The sequence below is a fragment of the Monodelphis domestica genome, chromosome 6 (genome assembly GCF_027887165.1).
Source record: "Monodelphis domestica isolate mMonDom1 chromosome 6, mMonDom1.pri, whole genome shotgun sequence".
Taxonomy (NCBI): Eukaryota; Metazoa; Chordata; class Mammalia; order Didelphimorphia; family Didelphidae; genus Monodelphis; species Monodelphis domestica.
This window is the reverse complement of record NC_077232.1, coordinates 61,567,961-61,583,014: the sequence shown is the minus strand read 5'-3', so window position 1 is coordinate 61,583,014 and position 15,054 is coordinate 61,567,961. Positions and strand designations below refer to the sequence as shown.

General features: G+C 36.2%; 1 protein-coding gene across 1 annotated transcript in view; it reads left to right on the top strand.

The window, feature by feature from the left end:
- Nucleotides 1-15,054, top strand: part of CTR9 (CTR9 homolog, Paf1/RNA polymerase II complex component) — a 28,691-nt gene that overhangs the window by 1,877 nt on the left and 11,760 nt on the right. Inside the window, exons 2-16 of the mRNA XM_001367535.5 lie at nt 477-575; nt 1,713-1,952; nt 3,413-3,530; nt 4,076-4,165; nt 5,610-5,758; nt 6,379-6,486; nt 7,514-7,858; nt 9,026-9,115; nt 9,231-9,359; nt 9,461-9,644; nt 10,140-10,228; nt 10,977-11,162; nt 11,244-11,331; nt 11,562-11,710; nt 14,932-15,048. Coding sequence (XP_001367572.1) covers nt 477-575; nt 1,713-1,952; nt 3,413-3,530; nt 4,076-4,165; nt 5,610-5,758; nt 6,379-6,486; nt 7,514-7,858; nt 9,026-9,115; nt 9,231-9,359; nt 9,461-9,644; nt 10,140-10,228; nt 10,977-11,162; nt 11,244-11,331; nt 11,562-11,710; nt 14,932-15,048 — 2,181 coding nt within the window. The remainder of the gene's footprint in view (nt 1-476; nt 576-1,712; nt 1,953-3,412; nt 3,531-4,075; nt 4,166-5,609; nt 5,759-6,378; nt 6,487-7,513; nt 7,859-9,025; nt 9,116-9,230; nt 9,360-9,460; nt 9,645-10,139; nt 10,229-10,976; nt 11,163-11,243; nt 11,332-11,561; nt 11,711-14,931; nt 15,049-15,054) is intronic.

Here is a 15,054-nt window from a genome sequence, read left to right as displayed (position 1 = left end):
CCAAAAAAATTTTATGTGGATTTTTCAGATTGTGGGGTGCCCCACCCCTAACCCTCATAATTTGGAAGGGATGCGCATATATATATATATACACACAATTTAGGGCCATTTTCCTTAGTAATTAGTGTGGCATACTTGGGTTCTAAGTACAGATGCAAATCAGTACTTGTTTTCAGCACACCAAGACATCTGTGGCACTTTATAGCGAAAATGGTTCTAGTTCTGCTTTATCAAGTAATGCCAACTTTTTTGTGCTTATACTTTGAATATATTTCTTGTGCTTGCCAAACGGATTTAAATGGTATCAGTACTCTTGAGCTGGGCATTTTGTCTCATTTGAAAACTAATATGAGCTTTTTTTTCTTGTTTGTTACATAAATATGTATACATGTACCGATAAATAAAATTTGTACTTTGGGAATAACAATTATGAACTAGGATGTGAATAATGAGTAACAAATATTTTTGTATTTTAGGTCATTGAACTTGACTTTGATCAGTTACCGGAGGGGGATGAAGTTATCAGTATTCTGAAACAGGAACATACTCAGCTACACATATGGATTGCCTTAGCGGTTAGTGTTTATTTAAATAAATGTTTTTCATTTACTGACTAGGAAAATAAGTTCAAAGTATGTATCTTTTAATATGCTACGTGTATCTGATTTCCATTCAGGGTAGACTTCAGGTCCATTATGGAGTTATATTGTGTCCAAAGAAATTTATTCACTTATTGTTTGTAGAATAGTTTTGACATACTAAGTGTATAGTATTTCATCATTTTGAAAAGAAAAGTTATTAAAAATAATTCAGATAAGTTTTGGGCATAATTTTTTTGTGAAGTGAAAACTGGCACTAGCAAATGACTCTTTCTCAGCCCAGTTTTCCAGGAAGTATAGATAATGGAAGCAGTAGCCATTATAAATAGAGCAGACATTTAAAAAATGTCTACTATGTACCAGGCTTTATATTAGGAGTTCAGGATATAATGACAAAACCAAAATAATTTTTTCTTATCCTACTATATTCTCTTGAAGAGTTATTCTACTGATGAGAGAGGTTCAACTATCTACTCTGTTCATTGGATTTCCACTTACCTACAACCTTAATCTCTGGCCATAGTCCTATGGCAATGTCTGTCTAAAAGGATATTTCCACTTAGATTTCCTATTAGCATCTCAAATACGTTTGAAACAGAACTCATTATCTTCCCCAACAAACTTATTCCTCCACTAAATGTTTCCATTTCTCTTTCCAGTCTCTCAGGTCCTCACCCTAGTAATAATCCTTTTCCCTCAAACCTGTATCCAATCACTTGCCAAATCTATTGGATTCTACCTCTATAAAATTTCTTAAATCTACCCTCATTTTTCCATTTATATAATTGCTACTTTTATCAGTTTTTATAATCGCTTGCCTAGACAGTTGTAATAGACTACTAATTGATCTCCTTGCTTCTAGTTTCTCCCTTCTCTAATTCATCTTGTACATGCCTGCCTAACAGAGATTAACCCATATCACTTCCATGTTCAAAAATTGTTCTCTTTTTCCCATAAGAAAAAGAAAGTTCTCCACTTAGCTTTTAAAGCCCTTCAAAATCTGGCCTCAACCTTAGTTGTCCAGATATATTTCATGTTACTCTACCCCCTACAGCTCTTGAGGGTTCAGCTTAGTTGCTGTCTCTTATCTAATTTTTCTTCTTTACTTTCTAGCTGGAATATTATAAGCAAGGCAAAACAGAAGATTTTGTGAAGCTGTTGGAAGCAGCACGAATAGATGGCAACCTGGATTATAGAGACCATGAAAAAGACCAGATGACTTGCCTAGATACGTTGGCAGCCTACTATGTACAGCAGGCCAGGAAAGAAAAAAACAAGGACAACAAGAAAGAGCTCATCACACAGGCAACCTTGTTGTATACAATGGCTGACAAAATTATCATGTATGATCAGGTAAAAAAAAAAGTTTTCCTTAGCAATGTTTTTAATTGATAGTTGCTGAGGGTGGTTTACTGTGAGGGCATATCTTATTGTTTAATGAAACAGACTCATCTTTCTTACAGAAATGAATATTGATTTAGCCAGAGAAAGAGAGGTTTGTGATGAAAAGTAAACTGTCATTATTGTTTTGTAAAATCTTGGGTAAAATGGCTCTGGTGAATCTGAATTCTCTTTGATATGGATGGTTGCTTTCCCTAGGCCACAGTCCCTCCCCTCCTCACCTTGTGCAGTTCTCGTTCATGTTCTTCCAGAAGTCCTCCATAGGACCTGCCCAGCACATATTCCTTTGACTCCCACAGGCATCTAATATCCTAGAGGCACCAGTGCACATATCCAGCTGCTATCTCTTACTCCTTGCACCCTTTATATGAGCAGCCCACCTTGCTTTCTGACTAGACATGTTCTCAATGCCACTTTCCAGTCACTCTTGGTAATAGAGGTTCATAGAGTAACACATTTAGAACCAGAAGAAACCTCAAAGGGCACCTAGTCCAGCTCCTTTAGTGAAAAGATAAGGAGATGGAGCCCCAGAGATTTGAAGGGATTTGGCTAAAGCTGCAAAGTCACATAATTGGATTCATACTCAGGTACTTGATTACTTTCTCCCTAGCACCATGCTCTGTATAGCCTTTTGTACCCATCATTCAACTTTCCATTGCTTTTTGGGTCACCTCCAAGGTTGGTATTCCAGGGATTGTAGTGGTAAATGATTTGTAGCCATATAGCTAGCTTTCATCATCCAGAAAATATTGGTGTTTTAAAAGATTTTTGTGGTAAGGAATAGCTTGGGTTAGTAAAAAGTAGCACATATATCTTCTTCCCTAATTTAGTCTGTTGTTGTCCTCCTATTCACTTAAAAAAAAAAGGCAAAAAAAACCACCTTACCTTTCCAAGACAGAAAAGTGGTAAGGGCTAGGTAATTGAGGTTAAAGTAATTTGCCTAGGGTCACATAACTAGGAAATGGCTGAGGTCAAATTTGAACCCAGAACTTTTCATCTCTAGGCCTGGCTCTTTATCCATGAGCCACTTAGCTCTTCCTTTACACTTCTGATTCATTTTTATAAAGAAGTTTAGTTGTATGAATGCAACAAGTATAATTCTCCTGTATAATACATTTTGAATGTTCAAGCGTTGTCATATTTTCTTTCCAGGGGGGGGGACCATAGATTTCAGACAGAATTTGGAAACTTGTAGTGTTTTTGTCATCAGAATTACTATGAACTAATTCATTTTAGGAAAGTTTTTTTAGTTTAAGCTACTTATGTGTTATATATCATCTACTAATAATTAAAAGAATTTATCTCCATTTATCACATTTTTACCTTATTTTCCATTATCACAAGTTCTTTGGAAATAAATATTGGCCATCTATCATAAATGGAAATTTGATTTGGTGTTTCTTTTTGTCTAGAACCATTTATTAGGAAGAGCCTGCTTTTGTCTTTTGGAAGGTGACAAAATGGACCAAGCTGATGCACAATTTCATTTTGTACTTAATCAGTCTCCAAATAATATACCAGCCCTTCTTGGTAAGCTATCTTTGGTAGCCATTTTAGGAATCTTATTTCTTCAGCTGTATCAGGAATAAAGTTCTTTAATTGAAAGTCAGGCCTCAGCTCTTCAGCAAAGGGGAAAGAATTTTGTTTAATAAAAAGTGAAGCTTATCTTCTGAAGAGTGTTTCAAAACATTCAGTAGTTGAAATCTATGATGAAGAGAAAACTTATCCTGAAGGTTGTGCTTTTAAGGGATTAAATTATTTTTTAAAAAAGATTATTGTTGAAAGGGATAGAAATTAATAACTGAATTAAAGTATAAATTCCTGATACTGAATGATTAGTAAACAATGACCCCTTCTTTTTCAGACAATATACTGAAATGGTTCAATGAAATCTTTTAAAGATAAAAAAAGATAGAGCTCTATTTATGGGCATAAATTAACACTGATACATGGATCTGATCTTAAAAGTATATTGCTTCTGTGTGTTTATTTGTATTGAAATCATAGGCTTGGCTTACATTCTTTAAACTAGCACTTCTGATTGATTTTGCCTTTTCTTTTTTTAATCATGACAGGTAAAGCTTGTATTTCATTCAATAAGAAAGATTATAGAGGAGCCCTTGCATATTATAAAAAAGCTCTACGTACCAACCCAGGATGTCCAGGTAAGGGAAGAGCAAAAGTCAGTAATTAATTTAAGCTAAAACTGTGACCCAACTTAATATCAGTAATTTAGTGGAATGCTTTTTAACTCTCAGGTTACATGAGAAAATGTACTTCAGATAGAAAAAGAAATTACATTAAGAATTTTTTAAAATCTTCCATTAGTTTTAAAAACAAGATAATAGGTGATATTTTGCCATTTGGATTCATAGGATCATATTAGAGTTGAAAGGGCACCTCAGCGATCACATAATTTAGCCCCTACTTGAAGCATGAGTCTTTCTATAACATTCCCAGAAGTCTTTTATTTTAAGAACTCTATTGACAACTCACTATTTTCTCAAAAAGCCCATTCACTTTCAGAAAGCTCTAATTACTGGGAATTGTTTCCTTGTATTGAATTAAAATCTGCCTGTCTCTTCTACCCTAGTTCTTCCCTCCGGAGCCAAGCAGAATAAAGCTAATAACCTCTTCCCAGAGAGAACCCTTAAAAACTATCTGAAAACAGTATTCATATTCCTCCTAATCTACATTGTGGCATGGTTTCAAGACTTTTCAACAGGGCCTTCCCAGTGACTTCCTTAGGACATGCTCTTTCTTGGTAATGTCCTTCCTTAAATGGCATTTCCAGAACTTAATCCAGAGATCTGAATATAGCCTGACCAGAATGGAGGACATAGGACTATACTGATTTTCCTCAACCAACCCAATTCACACACACAAAAAATTAAACCTAGATTATATTTACTTTTTGCATATTTTTTATTTACTCAATGCATAGGTGTTTCCCCTGATAAAATGTCAACTTGAGCACAAGGATGTTTGGTTTTTGTCTTTATGGGCTAAAGCCCTTTCTCTGATAGTCTTTGTTGGAGTCTGCCAACAAGCCCAGCTGTTGTTCACAGCTGGTTGCTCTGACCCTTTCCTCTCTGCATAGAACCTTTTCCTTAAGTAAGTGCCTTTCTAATCCTCTTAGACAAGCAAGTAGTAGTCAGGATGTATGTGAGGGCAAACCATCTCTGGCCAGGTTGTTGTGCTACTTAAAGTGCAGATCTGTGAAAAAGAAAAAATCTACAGAGAGTACTTTGTTGTTGTTAATAACAGCACTTTTCACCTTAAAGGAAATTTTTGTTTTCTCTATCTGAGAATTGTCGGTCAGAAGCACAGTCTAACTGGTGTTGGGAGATGTATAACACACCAGCATTAGGGATTTTGCATTCTCATAGGGAAGGTTTACATCATTTAAATACATGAAGAAGGAACACTCATTATGATTTGACCTATAGAAAAAACAAAACAGTAGCATAATAGGTCTTGATAATTCAGTTTTACTGCAGTTACATGATGTAGAGAAGAGTCAGGCTTTGATTTTCACTAAATAGAAGTAATGGAACTTTAAAAATACCTTAGTTTTACAAGTTGAATGAGTTGTTTTTTTTTTTTTAGCGGAAGTTCGCCTAGGTATGGGACATTGCTTTGTGAAGCTAAACAAACTGGAGAAAGCTCGTCTGGCATTCAGCAGGGCCCTGGAGCTCAACTCCAAGTGTGTGGGAGCATTAGTTGGATTGGCTGTCCTAGAACTTAATAATAAAGAGGTATGTGAATAAGAAAATAATTCAAGTGCTGATTTAACTTGGTTATCAATGAAAAATCCTTAAAGAATCTGTTTAGCTAAAAAGATGAATCAAAAATATTGCTTGGAAAAAGGAACCATATTTTCTTGTATAAATAGATTCTCCTTTCAATGCAGAATATGATATCTTCTTACAAACCATCTATAAAGGTAGCCTTACTTAAGGAAGAAGAGTATTTCAGCCAGAGTATCATTAATTATCATATGCATTTAAATAACAGCTATGACAAACTGTTGGGAAAAGTTTCTTTAAAACTAAAAATTAATTGTATTGGAGTATTTTCTTTTGCTTGTCATGCTGAACTATAGTGTTCATTTTAAATAATTTGTGTCAAATGATGCTCGCATACTCAAATTTAGAACATGAGGGAATATTTCCAATACTTCAATGAAGTTCTTGCGGTTATTGGAAAACATTTAAGTTAATATAGACAAGCAAAGTAAGAGCAATGATGCTATCTGAGTTTGGCTTTTTTGTGTCAGCTTCATATCTTTAAATGTTTAAAAAGAAAATATTTTAGAAAAAGTGTTTCAGCTTATTATTAATTTATACTCTTCTCTTGATCCCTGTTGTTTGTTTAGGCTGACTCTATCAAAAATGGCGTCCAGCTTCTTTCCCGAGCTTACACAATAGATCCTAGCAATCCTATGGTACTAAACCATTTGGCAAATCACTTTTTCTTCAAAAAGGTTTGAGAAATCTTTTATCTTTAACCCTTGATTTCACTTCAAAGCATATGACATTTCTTTTTTTACTATGGTCTGAGACTGACAAGTAGATTAGGACCTGAGTTTTTATATTGACCCCTCAGTTAATTGATATACCATAATCTAAGGCAGTGATGGTGAACCTTTTAGAGACTGAGTGCCCAAACTGCAACCATCACTCTGCATGTGAGCCTTGTCCCATACCCCAGAGGAGGGAGGAAATATTTTCATTGGGCTGCTGGGCAGAGGGGTAAGTGATGTGAGAAATGTCCTCAGGTGGGCATGGAGAGGGGAAATGGAACAGCCCCCTCCACCTCTCTCTGGCATGCATTCCATAGGTTTACCAACACAGATCTAGGATATCTATGTATTTCATGTGCTATCTCAGGGCAATGGATTTTAGCTGTGTGCCCCAGGACAAGTCACTTACCCTTTCTGACCCTCAGGTTCTTACCCATGAAATGGGAGGTCATATTTGTTTTCCACACCTTTGAGGAGTATCGTGAAAAGAAAACCTTGCAGACCTTAAAGCTGCATCTAAATGAAACCATGATTATAGGAAGTGTAATATGTGTGCCTTCTTTAAAGTGGCAGATATGTGGAGGACATTCAGTAAATATATGGTGACAACTTTGTTGTGGTGTTCAGGGTAAATTTTTGGGTATACTTCTATATAGAAGTATGAAGTTTAAGCCTTTTAATTTGTAGGAAGTGGTTTCTTACCCCTGTCACTAGAATTCTGACTGGTAGCTCTCATTAGATAAAACCAGGATTTAGGATTGCATTTATTTCCCTAATACACATTACTAAAGTAAAGGATTATTAAGTGCATAATGTCCTTTGTGGTGGAGAAAAGATCAAATCAAGGTGGTGTGGTACCAAATAATACTATTATTTGAGTCACCTAATTCTTGAATTATTTCTGGGAACATTTTCTATGGCATCATCTTTTATGATTGAGGTAACTTAGTGTTTTATCCTTCTTGTTCTTGTGTTCTTTATTTTTTAGGATTATAGCAAAGTCCAGCACTTGGCTCTCCATGCTTTCCATAACACAGAGGTGGAAGCTATGCAGGCAGAAAGCTGTTATCAGCTGGCCAGGTCCTTCCATGTTCAGGAAGACTATGATCAAGCTTTCCAGTACTACTATCAAGCCACCCAGTTTGCCTCGTCCTCTTTTGTACTACCCTTTTTCGGTTTAGGTCAGATGTATATTTACCGAGGTGACAAGGAGAATGCGTCTCAGTGCTTTGAGAAAGTTTTGAAAGCCTATCCCAATAATTATGAGACGATGAAAATTCTTGGCTCTCTCTATGCTGCCTCTGAAGATCAAGACAAACGAGACATTGCCAAGGTTCTCCTAAAAATCTTAGCTATTGTGAAATCATTTCCCATTTGATGTGACAGTCAAGCTGCTAGGTGCCAGGCATTGGGCTAACATTGGGGATTCACAAAGAAGCAAAAGATAGTCCCTGCCCTCATAGGGTTTCCAGTCTAATGAGGGAGACAGCAAGCAAATAAATGTGTACAAACAAGCTCTAAACAGGATAAATAAGAAGTAATTAATAGAGGGAAGGTACTAGAATTGAGGGGTTGGGAAGGCCTCCTTGTAGAGGGTGGGATTTTAGTTGGGACTGGAAAGGCCCCAGGGGAAGTCATCCCTTACATCTCATTAGCTCTAGGAAAAGACAAACAAACTAACAAATAGAATTTGATATTTTAGAAATGTGATTATTTTATCCTTATGCTACCCTCTCAGCTGACAAAGATCATATAACCCTCTTAGTCTTAGAAAATAGTGTTCACAACTTAGTATAACCAAAATCATTCATCCCCTGCTGGCCACCCTTCTGGGAAAGCACTTCATTACACTTAACACCTTGTGGACCTGCAACAACAGACCACAGGAATTGATCTTCTAGCTTGGTATGGGATCCCCAAGGCTTGTCAACTTCATTGACATTAGCCCTTTAGAAACTTGGGCTTGCTTTCATGTTTCAAGAATAAGACTTCAAGGGAACAGCTAAGTGGCTCAGTAGATAGCAAAGCCAGGCCTAAAGGCAGGAGGTCCTAGGTTCAATCTGGCCCCATATACTTCCCAAGACATTTAATCCCCATTGCCTAGCACTTATTGCTCTTCTGCCTTGAAACCAATATACAGATTGATTCTGAGAAGATATGGGTTTTAAAGAAAATATGACTTCAGGGGATCATCTTAATAATATAGTGTTTTGTGGTTACAAAGGGCTTTATGGATTGGAGAACTCCAGTTATCACGTTACATCAGGCTCGTAAAGATTGAGTCACATGCCCAGGGCCAGACAGTGAAGCCATAGAAGAACTAGTATCCAACCTACTTCCTGACTTCGAGTCTGTTCTTTCTCCTTGGTACTTCCTAAACATTAAGGTTTTGATTTTGTCACTTTGATAAGTACCTCTTTGGATGCTTTAATGCTGCCTTCATGATTCATCTTGGTGACTTATGGATAGCACACTGATCCTGGCATCTCCTCTGCCTCAGGGCCACTTGAAGAAAGTCACAGAGCAATATCCAGATGATGTTGAGGCTTGGATTGAACTGGCACAAATCCTAGAGCAGACCGACATACAAGTACGTGGTATAGAATTCCCTTTGAGCTAGGCACTGCCTACTGTGTGTTACAAACTGTATAAGGTGTTGGTCCTCACAGTGACTTAAGCCTGCCTCTGTCTTTATGGGCTCACAGGGTGCCCTCTCAGCATATGGAACAGCAACACGAATCCTACAAGAGAAGGTACAGGCCGACGTCCCACCAGAGATTCTGAATAATGTGGGTGCCCTCCATTTTAGGCTTGGAAACTTAGGGGAGGCAAAGGTGAGAAAATGAAATATCCACATGTCTCTGGAGTATGTAGTTTCTTCAGTCAGCCCTGACTTAACTTTTTTTTGAAAGTTGTTTTTCTATTTTTTTAACAGAAATATTTTTTGGCATCTTTGGATCGTGCCAAGGCAGAAGCTGAGCATGATGAACATTACTATAATGCTATCTCAGTTACAACGTCGTACAATCTGGCCAGGCTTTATGAGGCAATGTGTGAATTCCACGAAGCAGAAAAATTGTATAAAAATATACTACGAGAGCATCCTAATTATGTTGACTGTAAGAATTTTAAATTACTTTTTAAAAAACTGCAAGCCATTCAGTTATTTATTTAACATAGATTTATTTAAAAAACATGCAAAAATGAGAAATGTTGCCATTTAACTGATACTTATTAGAGGACTACTATATACTTGGTATGACATTAGCTATACAAGATATAAAAGGGAAAAAATATATATATATAACTCCCAGCTTCATAATACTTAACTGTTTGCTGGACCAATATGAATATGGCATTTAAAAATGAGTAGGATTGGAGTAGAAGATGCCAGGAGAGAAGTATGGATAGAAAGGGAAGGGGAGATGGATGGGATGCCCGTGGGGCATAGGAAGGAGACAGAACTTTTGAACTGGACAATTTGTGTGGGTGAAAATTGGGAGAAATTTGGATGGTGGCCAAAATTTGGACCTTGAATGACAGACAGAAGAAGTAGAACTTAGCCTTAAGTTTGATTTTATAAAGCTGATATTTTCACATTCATTTCTTTCTAGGCTATTTGCGTTTAGGAGCAATGGCTAGAGATAAAGGAAACTTTTATGAGGCTTCAGATTGGTTTAAGGAAGCCCTTCAGATCAACCAGGTAGGTAATAATTAATCCTTTTTTGGGAAATGAAAATTTTCAGTTAATCGTATTTCCATTTTAAAATTATGACCTATTGATCTCAGGTATATATTTACCAATTTTTATTTCTTTTACATGGTCAATGGTGGGTGGTTTGATACTAGGTATATGGACTTTTTGGGGTACAAGGACTCCCAGAAAGTTGAGTTGGAGGGTACCTAAAAAAGATCATCCAGTTGAATTTCCCATCTACTGCATTCTCAACAAGTTATCTGTTAATCAGTACTCGATGCCCAGACCATATATGTGCAGTTATATCCATGTGTCCTTGTCCTCAAGTGTCTCTCTCTACTATTGCCTCTCCATAAAAGTAACATAACCCACACTCACCTCTTCATGTGACTTGAGGTGAAATTCATTCCAGCATGTACAATGAATTTGTATATTATAGCTTTTGTTTTTGTGATGCCTCATCCTGCAAATCCTTTTAAGTTTTCTTTTATTCCCAGTCCACGAGACTTTCTTTTACACCAGAATTGGAGAGTTAACATGGGAGAGTGGACTACATTAGCTTGGAATTCCTTAGTTTTGTCTTAGCTCTTCTACTGCCGCCTTCTAATTGCAAAGAAGCCCCTTCCCTCTGGGAGTCAGTTTCTTCTATAAAATAAGGGAAGTGAGGTTAAAACCTAATGATCTTAGGTACCTTCCAACTCATACCCTTCTTGAGACCTAAAATGTTTAAAGTCTTCTAATGTGTGTTTTTCAGGACCATCCAGATGCTTGGTCTCTGATTGGCAATCTTCATTTGGCCAAGCAAGAATGGGGTCCAGGTCAGAAGAAATTTGAAAGAATATTAAAGCAACCATCAACTCAAAATGACACATATTCAATGCTGGCCCTTGGCAATGTTTGGCTACAGACTTTGCATCAACCCACCAGAGACCGAGAGAAGGTAATAGCTTTATTTATTGAAAGTAAGGTTTGGTGTTTTTGACTAAACTCTTTATCTAATGGTGTCATTTCTCTTCTGTAGGAAAAACGACATCAGGATCGTGCACTAGCCATCTACAAGCAAGTCCTCAGAAATGATCCTAAGAACCTCTATGCTGCCAATGGCATAGGTAGTGTAAAGCTTGTATATTTGCACTAGTTTGAAATTTATGATTCGGAGATGAGTGATGGTGAATCTTAGTTCAACACTGAGGTTATTACCTTGAATTTCTCTATAAATACAATTATTCTGAAATATGATTTGCCATTTTTATTTGTCCTAATTTCCTGCTAGGCACTCTCAGCTTAAACTAAAAAAATAAATAAATAAATTTTGTTGTTGTTGTATATTTCACTTTAGGTGCTGTGCTGGCCCACAAAGGATATTTCCGTGAGGCTCGTGATGTATTTGCCCAAGTAAGAGAGGCAACTGCAGATATCAGTGACGTGTGGCTAAATTTAGCACACATATATGTAGAGCAGAAGCAGTATATCAGTGCTGTTCAGATGGTAATGTATATATCTTTTTCTCGGATAATCTAAAAGTAATAGAAAATTTGGAATTAAAAAATGTTTGTAAGACCAGTTTTTTAATACTTTCTTAATCACATCTGCCCTCTAGTGGAATGAAGTGCCATTCTTTTATCATTTTTCCTAATACTGTTCAAAATTACACTGGGGGCATCAGATTACTTATAATTTGATTCTGCTACAATTTTAGTTTTAATATACTTTAACTTGAGGCAAAGTAATTCATTACCCTAAGTTAGATAATGCTGTAAATCTTTAAACTAAAATTTCCAAGGTGAAAGAACTATTAATTATTTAGTCGAATATAGCCAATATAATGAAAGGAAACTCATGGTCAGCTTATTCTACTTTTGGATATTTCTTTTAAAAATTTTTTTAAATAAACTTGTATTATTTTGTATTTTCATCATTTACATTTTAAGAGGATAAAGAATAATTCAGCAAAACTAATCAACATATTGAAAAAAAAAACCTCAACTTATTGGTGGTGTTCCACACTCATACCCCACTCATTTGTACTAAGAAGGACAGGGAGGTGGTCCCCTCTCATGTCTCCTCTTGATGCCAATTATCATTTGCAGCTTCGATTACTTTGTTATTCTTTCCTTTTATATTGTCACTTTTTAGTATCTTACTTGGTTCTGCTTCCTTTACTTTGCATCAGTTCATTTAAGTTTTCCTATACTTGTCTGTATTCATCACATTCATTGTTTCTTATAGTGTACAGCTATTGGTTTAGCTATTCCCCAATTCAATTGATGAACATCTACTTTTTCAGTCTTTGCTAGTATAAAAAGTGCTACTATAGGTATTTGGTATATATGGGGTGTTTTTTCTTGTCATCAAGCTATTTTTGGATATATATATATACCAAAGCAGTGCCATTTCTAGGTATGAACAATTTTTCCCCCCACAGGTTCCAAGATAGAATGGTCACATCCCTTTGCATATAGTAAAAGCTTAGTTTTTATTGAATTGAACTGACTCCACTCAGCAGGCAAGAATTGGATCCACAATATACATTCTCCTTTTTCATCCTTCTATCTTTTTTTTTCATCCTTCTATTTTTAAAAAACACAACAAAACAAAACTATCATTAAAACATGTTCTAAAATTGATTTGCTCTTGGCAGAGAGAGATTGTATTAGCAGATGTCCAGGCATTGGAAGTCCCCCATCACTACTAGAACATATTTCTGTGTAAGGCTAATGATCTCTAGTAATTTCTTCATCTTTTCCCTCTGTTGGTCTAGCTAGTTTATAATATGCTCCAAATACACTATTCTTGATCTCATTTCAGTGCTCCCTGCCTTAGCTCCCAGATTTTCTCATATGAATATATCTTGTTAATATAAAATAGTATCTCTGCATATCCTTAATCTACTCCCTTTTACTTGTCCTGTTTATTTTAAATCAAAGATAGTTTTTCAGAGCCAGATTGAAATCACAGATCTCTTTCTCCCAAATTTTGGTGATCTTTATGGGGTCAAATTTGCTTCCTTCACTTAATATCTAATTCTTCTTGCTTATTTCATTTACTTTGAACCTTTGTGTATCAGCATCTCAGGCTATGAATTTTAAGAAACTGGCCCCTTCCTTGGATTTTGTTTCCTGTAAATTTCAGAGTATCTCTTGCTAGCCTTCTTACATTGTATCTTTTTACTTTAGAATCCAGCTTCTTAGATTTGTAGTAGTTTTCCATCCTACTTTCTTTTCAGTTTAAACTATTAAGTTTTAGTATGTATTACTAAAGGCAAGAGGCAAGATCAGTATCTGATCTCTAGTAAGTTAGGAAATGCTCTAAATCTGATAGAGAAATGTATATACTTTAAAATTACAAAATTTCTATAGTGAATTGGCTGGAGTTTTTTCAGCTTCACATATAGCCAAGAAATGATCACTCATCCTTTTTCTTGAATGCCTCCGCTGAAGGGAAACTCATGGACCATTTGCAAGTCTCCAGAAAAATCTGTTCTTTTTTTTTTTTAAACCCTTACCCTCCTTCTTAGAATCAATACTGTGTATTGGTTCTAAGGCAGAAGAGTGGTAAAGACTAGGCAGTGGGGGTCAGGTGACTTGCCCAGGGTCACACAGCTAGGAAGTGTCTGAAGCCAGTTTTGAACCCAGGATCTCCCATCTCTGGGCCTGGTTTTTAATCCACTGAGCTACGTAGCTGCCCCAAGAAAAATTTGTTCTAATTGGCCCTTTTTAGATGCATTCCTTCCCTGACCAAGATCTTATTGATAACAAACATTTGTGAAATGCCTACTGTATGCCAGGCACTGTTTAGATCATTTCAGCTTGTGGTAAAAAAAAAATCCAAATTCTATTCTCAGACAAGAGTTCATCTTTTTAACTGCCTGGCCACTTCCTTCTCTGTGTCTGGTTTACTCATTTATAAACAAGAGCTGGGAATAACGTCCCTACTTACCAATGTAACTGTTGCTGAGGATCAAATGAGATAATGACTATAAAATGTTTTATGAACCATTAAATACTATGTAAATGTCAGCTACTGTTATTTTTATACAGTGAGAATTAAGTAAACGGGCACTTACTGTACACTGTTATTCATTGTAGAGATTGAGATTAATTCAATAAATTGCCATCTGCCAAGCCTTGAAGATAGCCTGATTATATACAACCTTTTTGCAATAGTAATATTTATTTTGAGGGCATTTAACATATTGTTTTAAATCACAGTAAAATTGTTATGTGAGATACAATAGTTGCTTGATTTATCTTGGTTATCTTTAGCATCCTGTTGGGCTCCTTTTCTCTTGTGGTTTTGGTCAGGCCACCCAGCAACCATCAATAGGACTGAGCTAGGACAGGGCTGAGAATAGGGACTATTGTGGAGGTGAGGAAGAAAATATGAGAGGGCGTATGCTGTTGTTTAAAATTATATTTAATACTCTGAATTCATCTGCACTTCTGCCATTGGTATGGATAATTGAGTTGATTATGCCCCAAATTCTGGAATAACACAGACTTCTCACATACATTTTTCAGTGGCCAAACTGTATCTTGAAGAATGTTCAAACAAAAACACAATTGAGTTAATCTTCTGAAATTATAGACCTTTTGAAAAGGCCTTGGTCCTTTTGGTGAGCAGTACTTGAAGTGCATGGATCCACACAGTCAAACTAGAATGGTCTTGTAATTGAATTATATTTCAATCACTTTTTCTTCTCCTTATAGTATGAAAACTGCCTCCGGAAGTTCTACAAACACCAGAACACAGAGGTTGTTCTGTATTTGGCCCGGGCCCTTTTCAAGTGTGGCAAGCTGCAGGAGTGCAAACAGACTTTGCTTAAGGTAAGA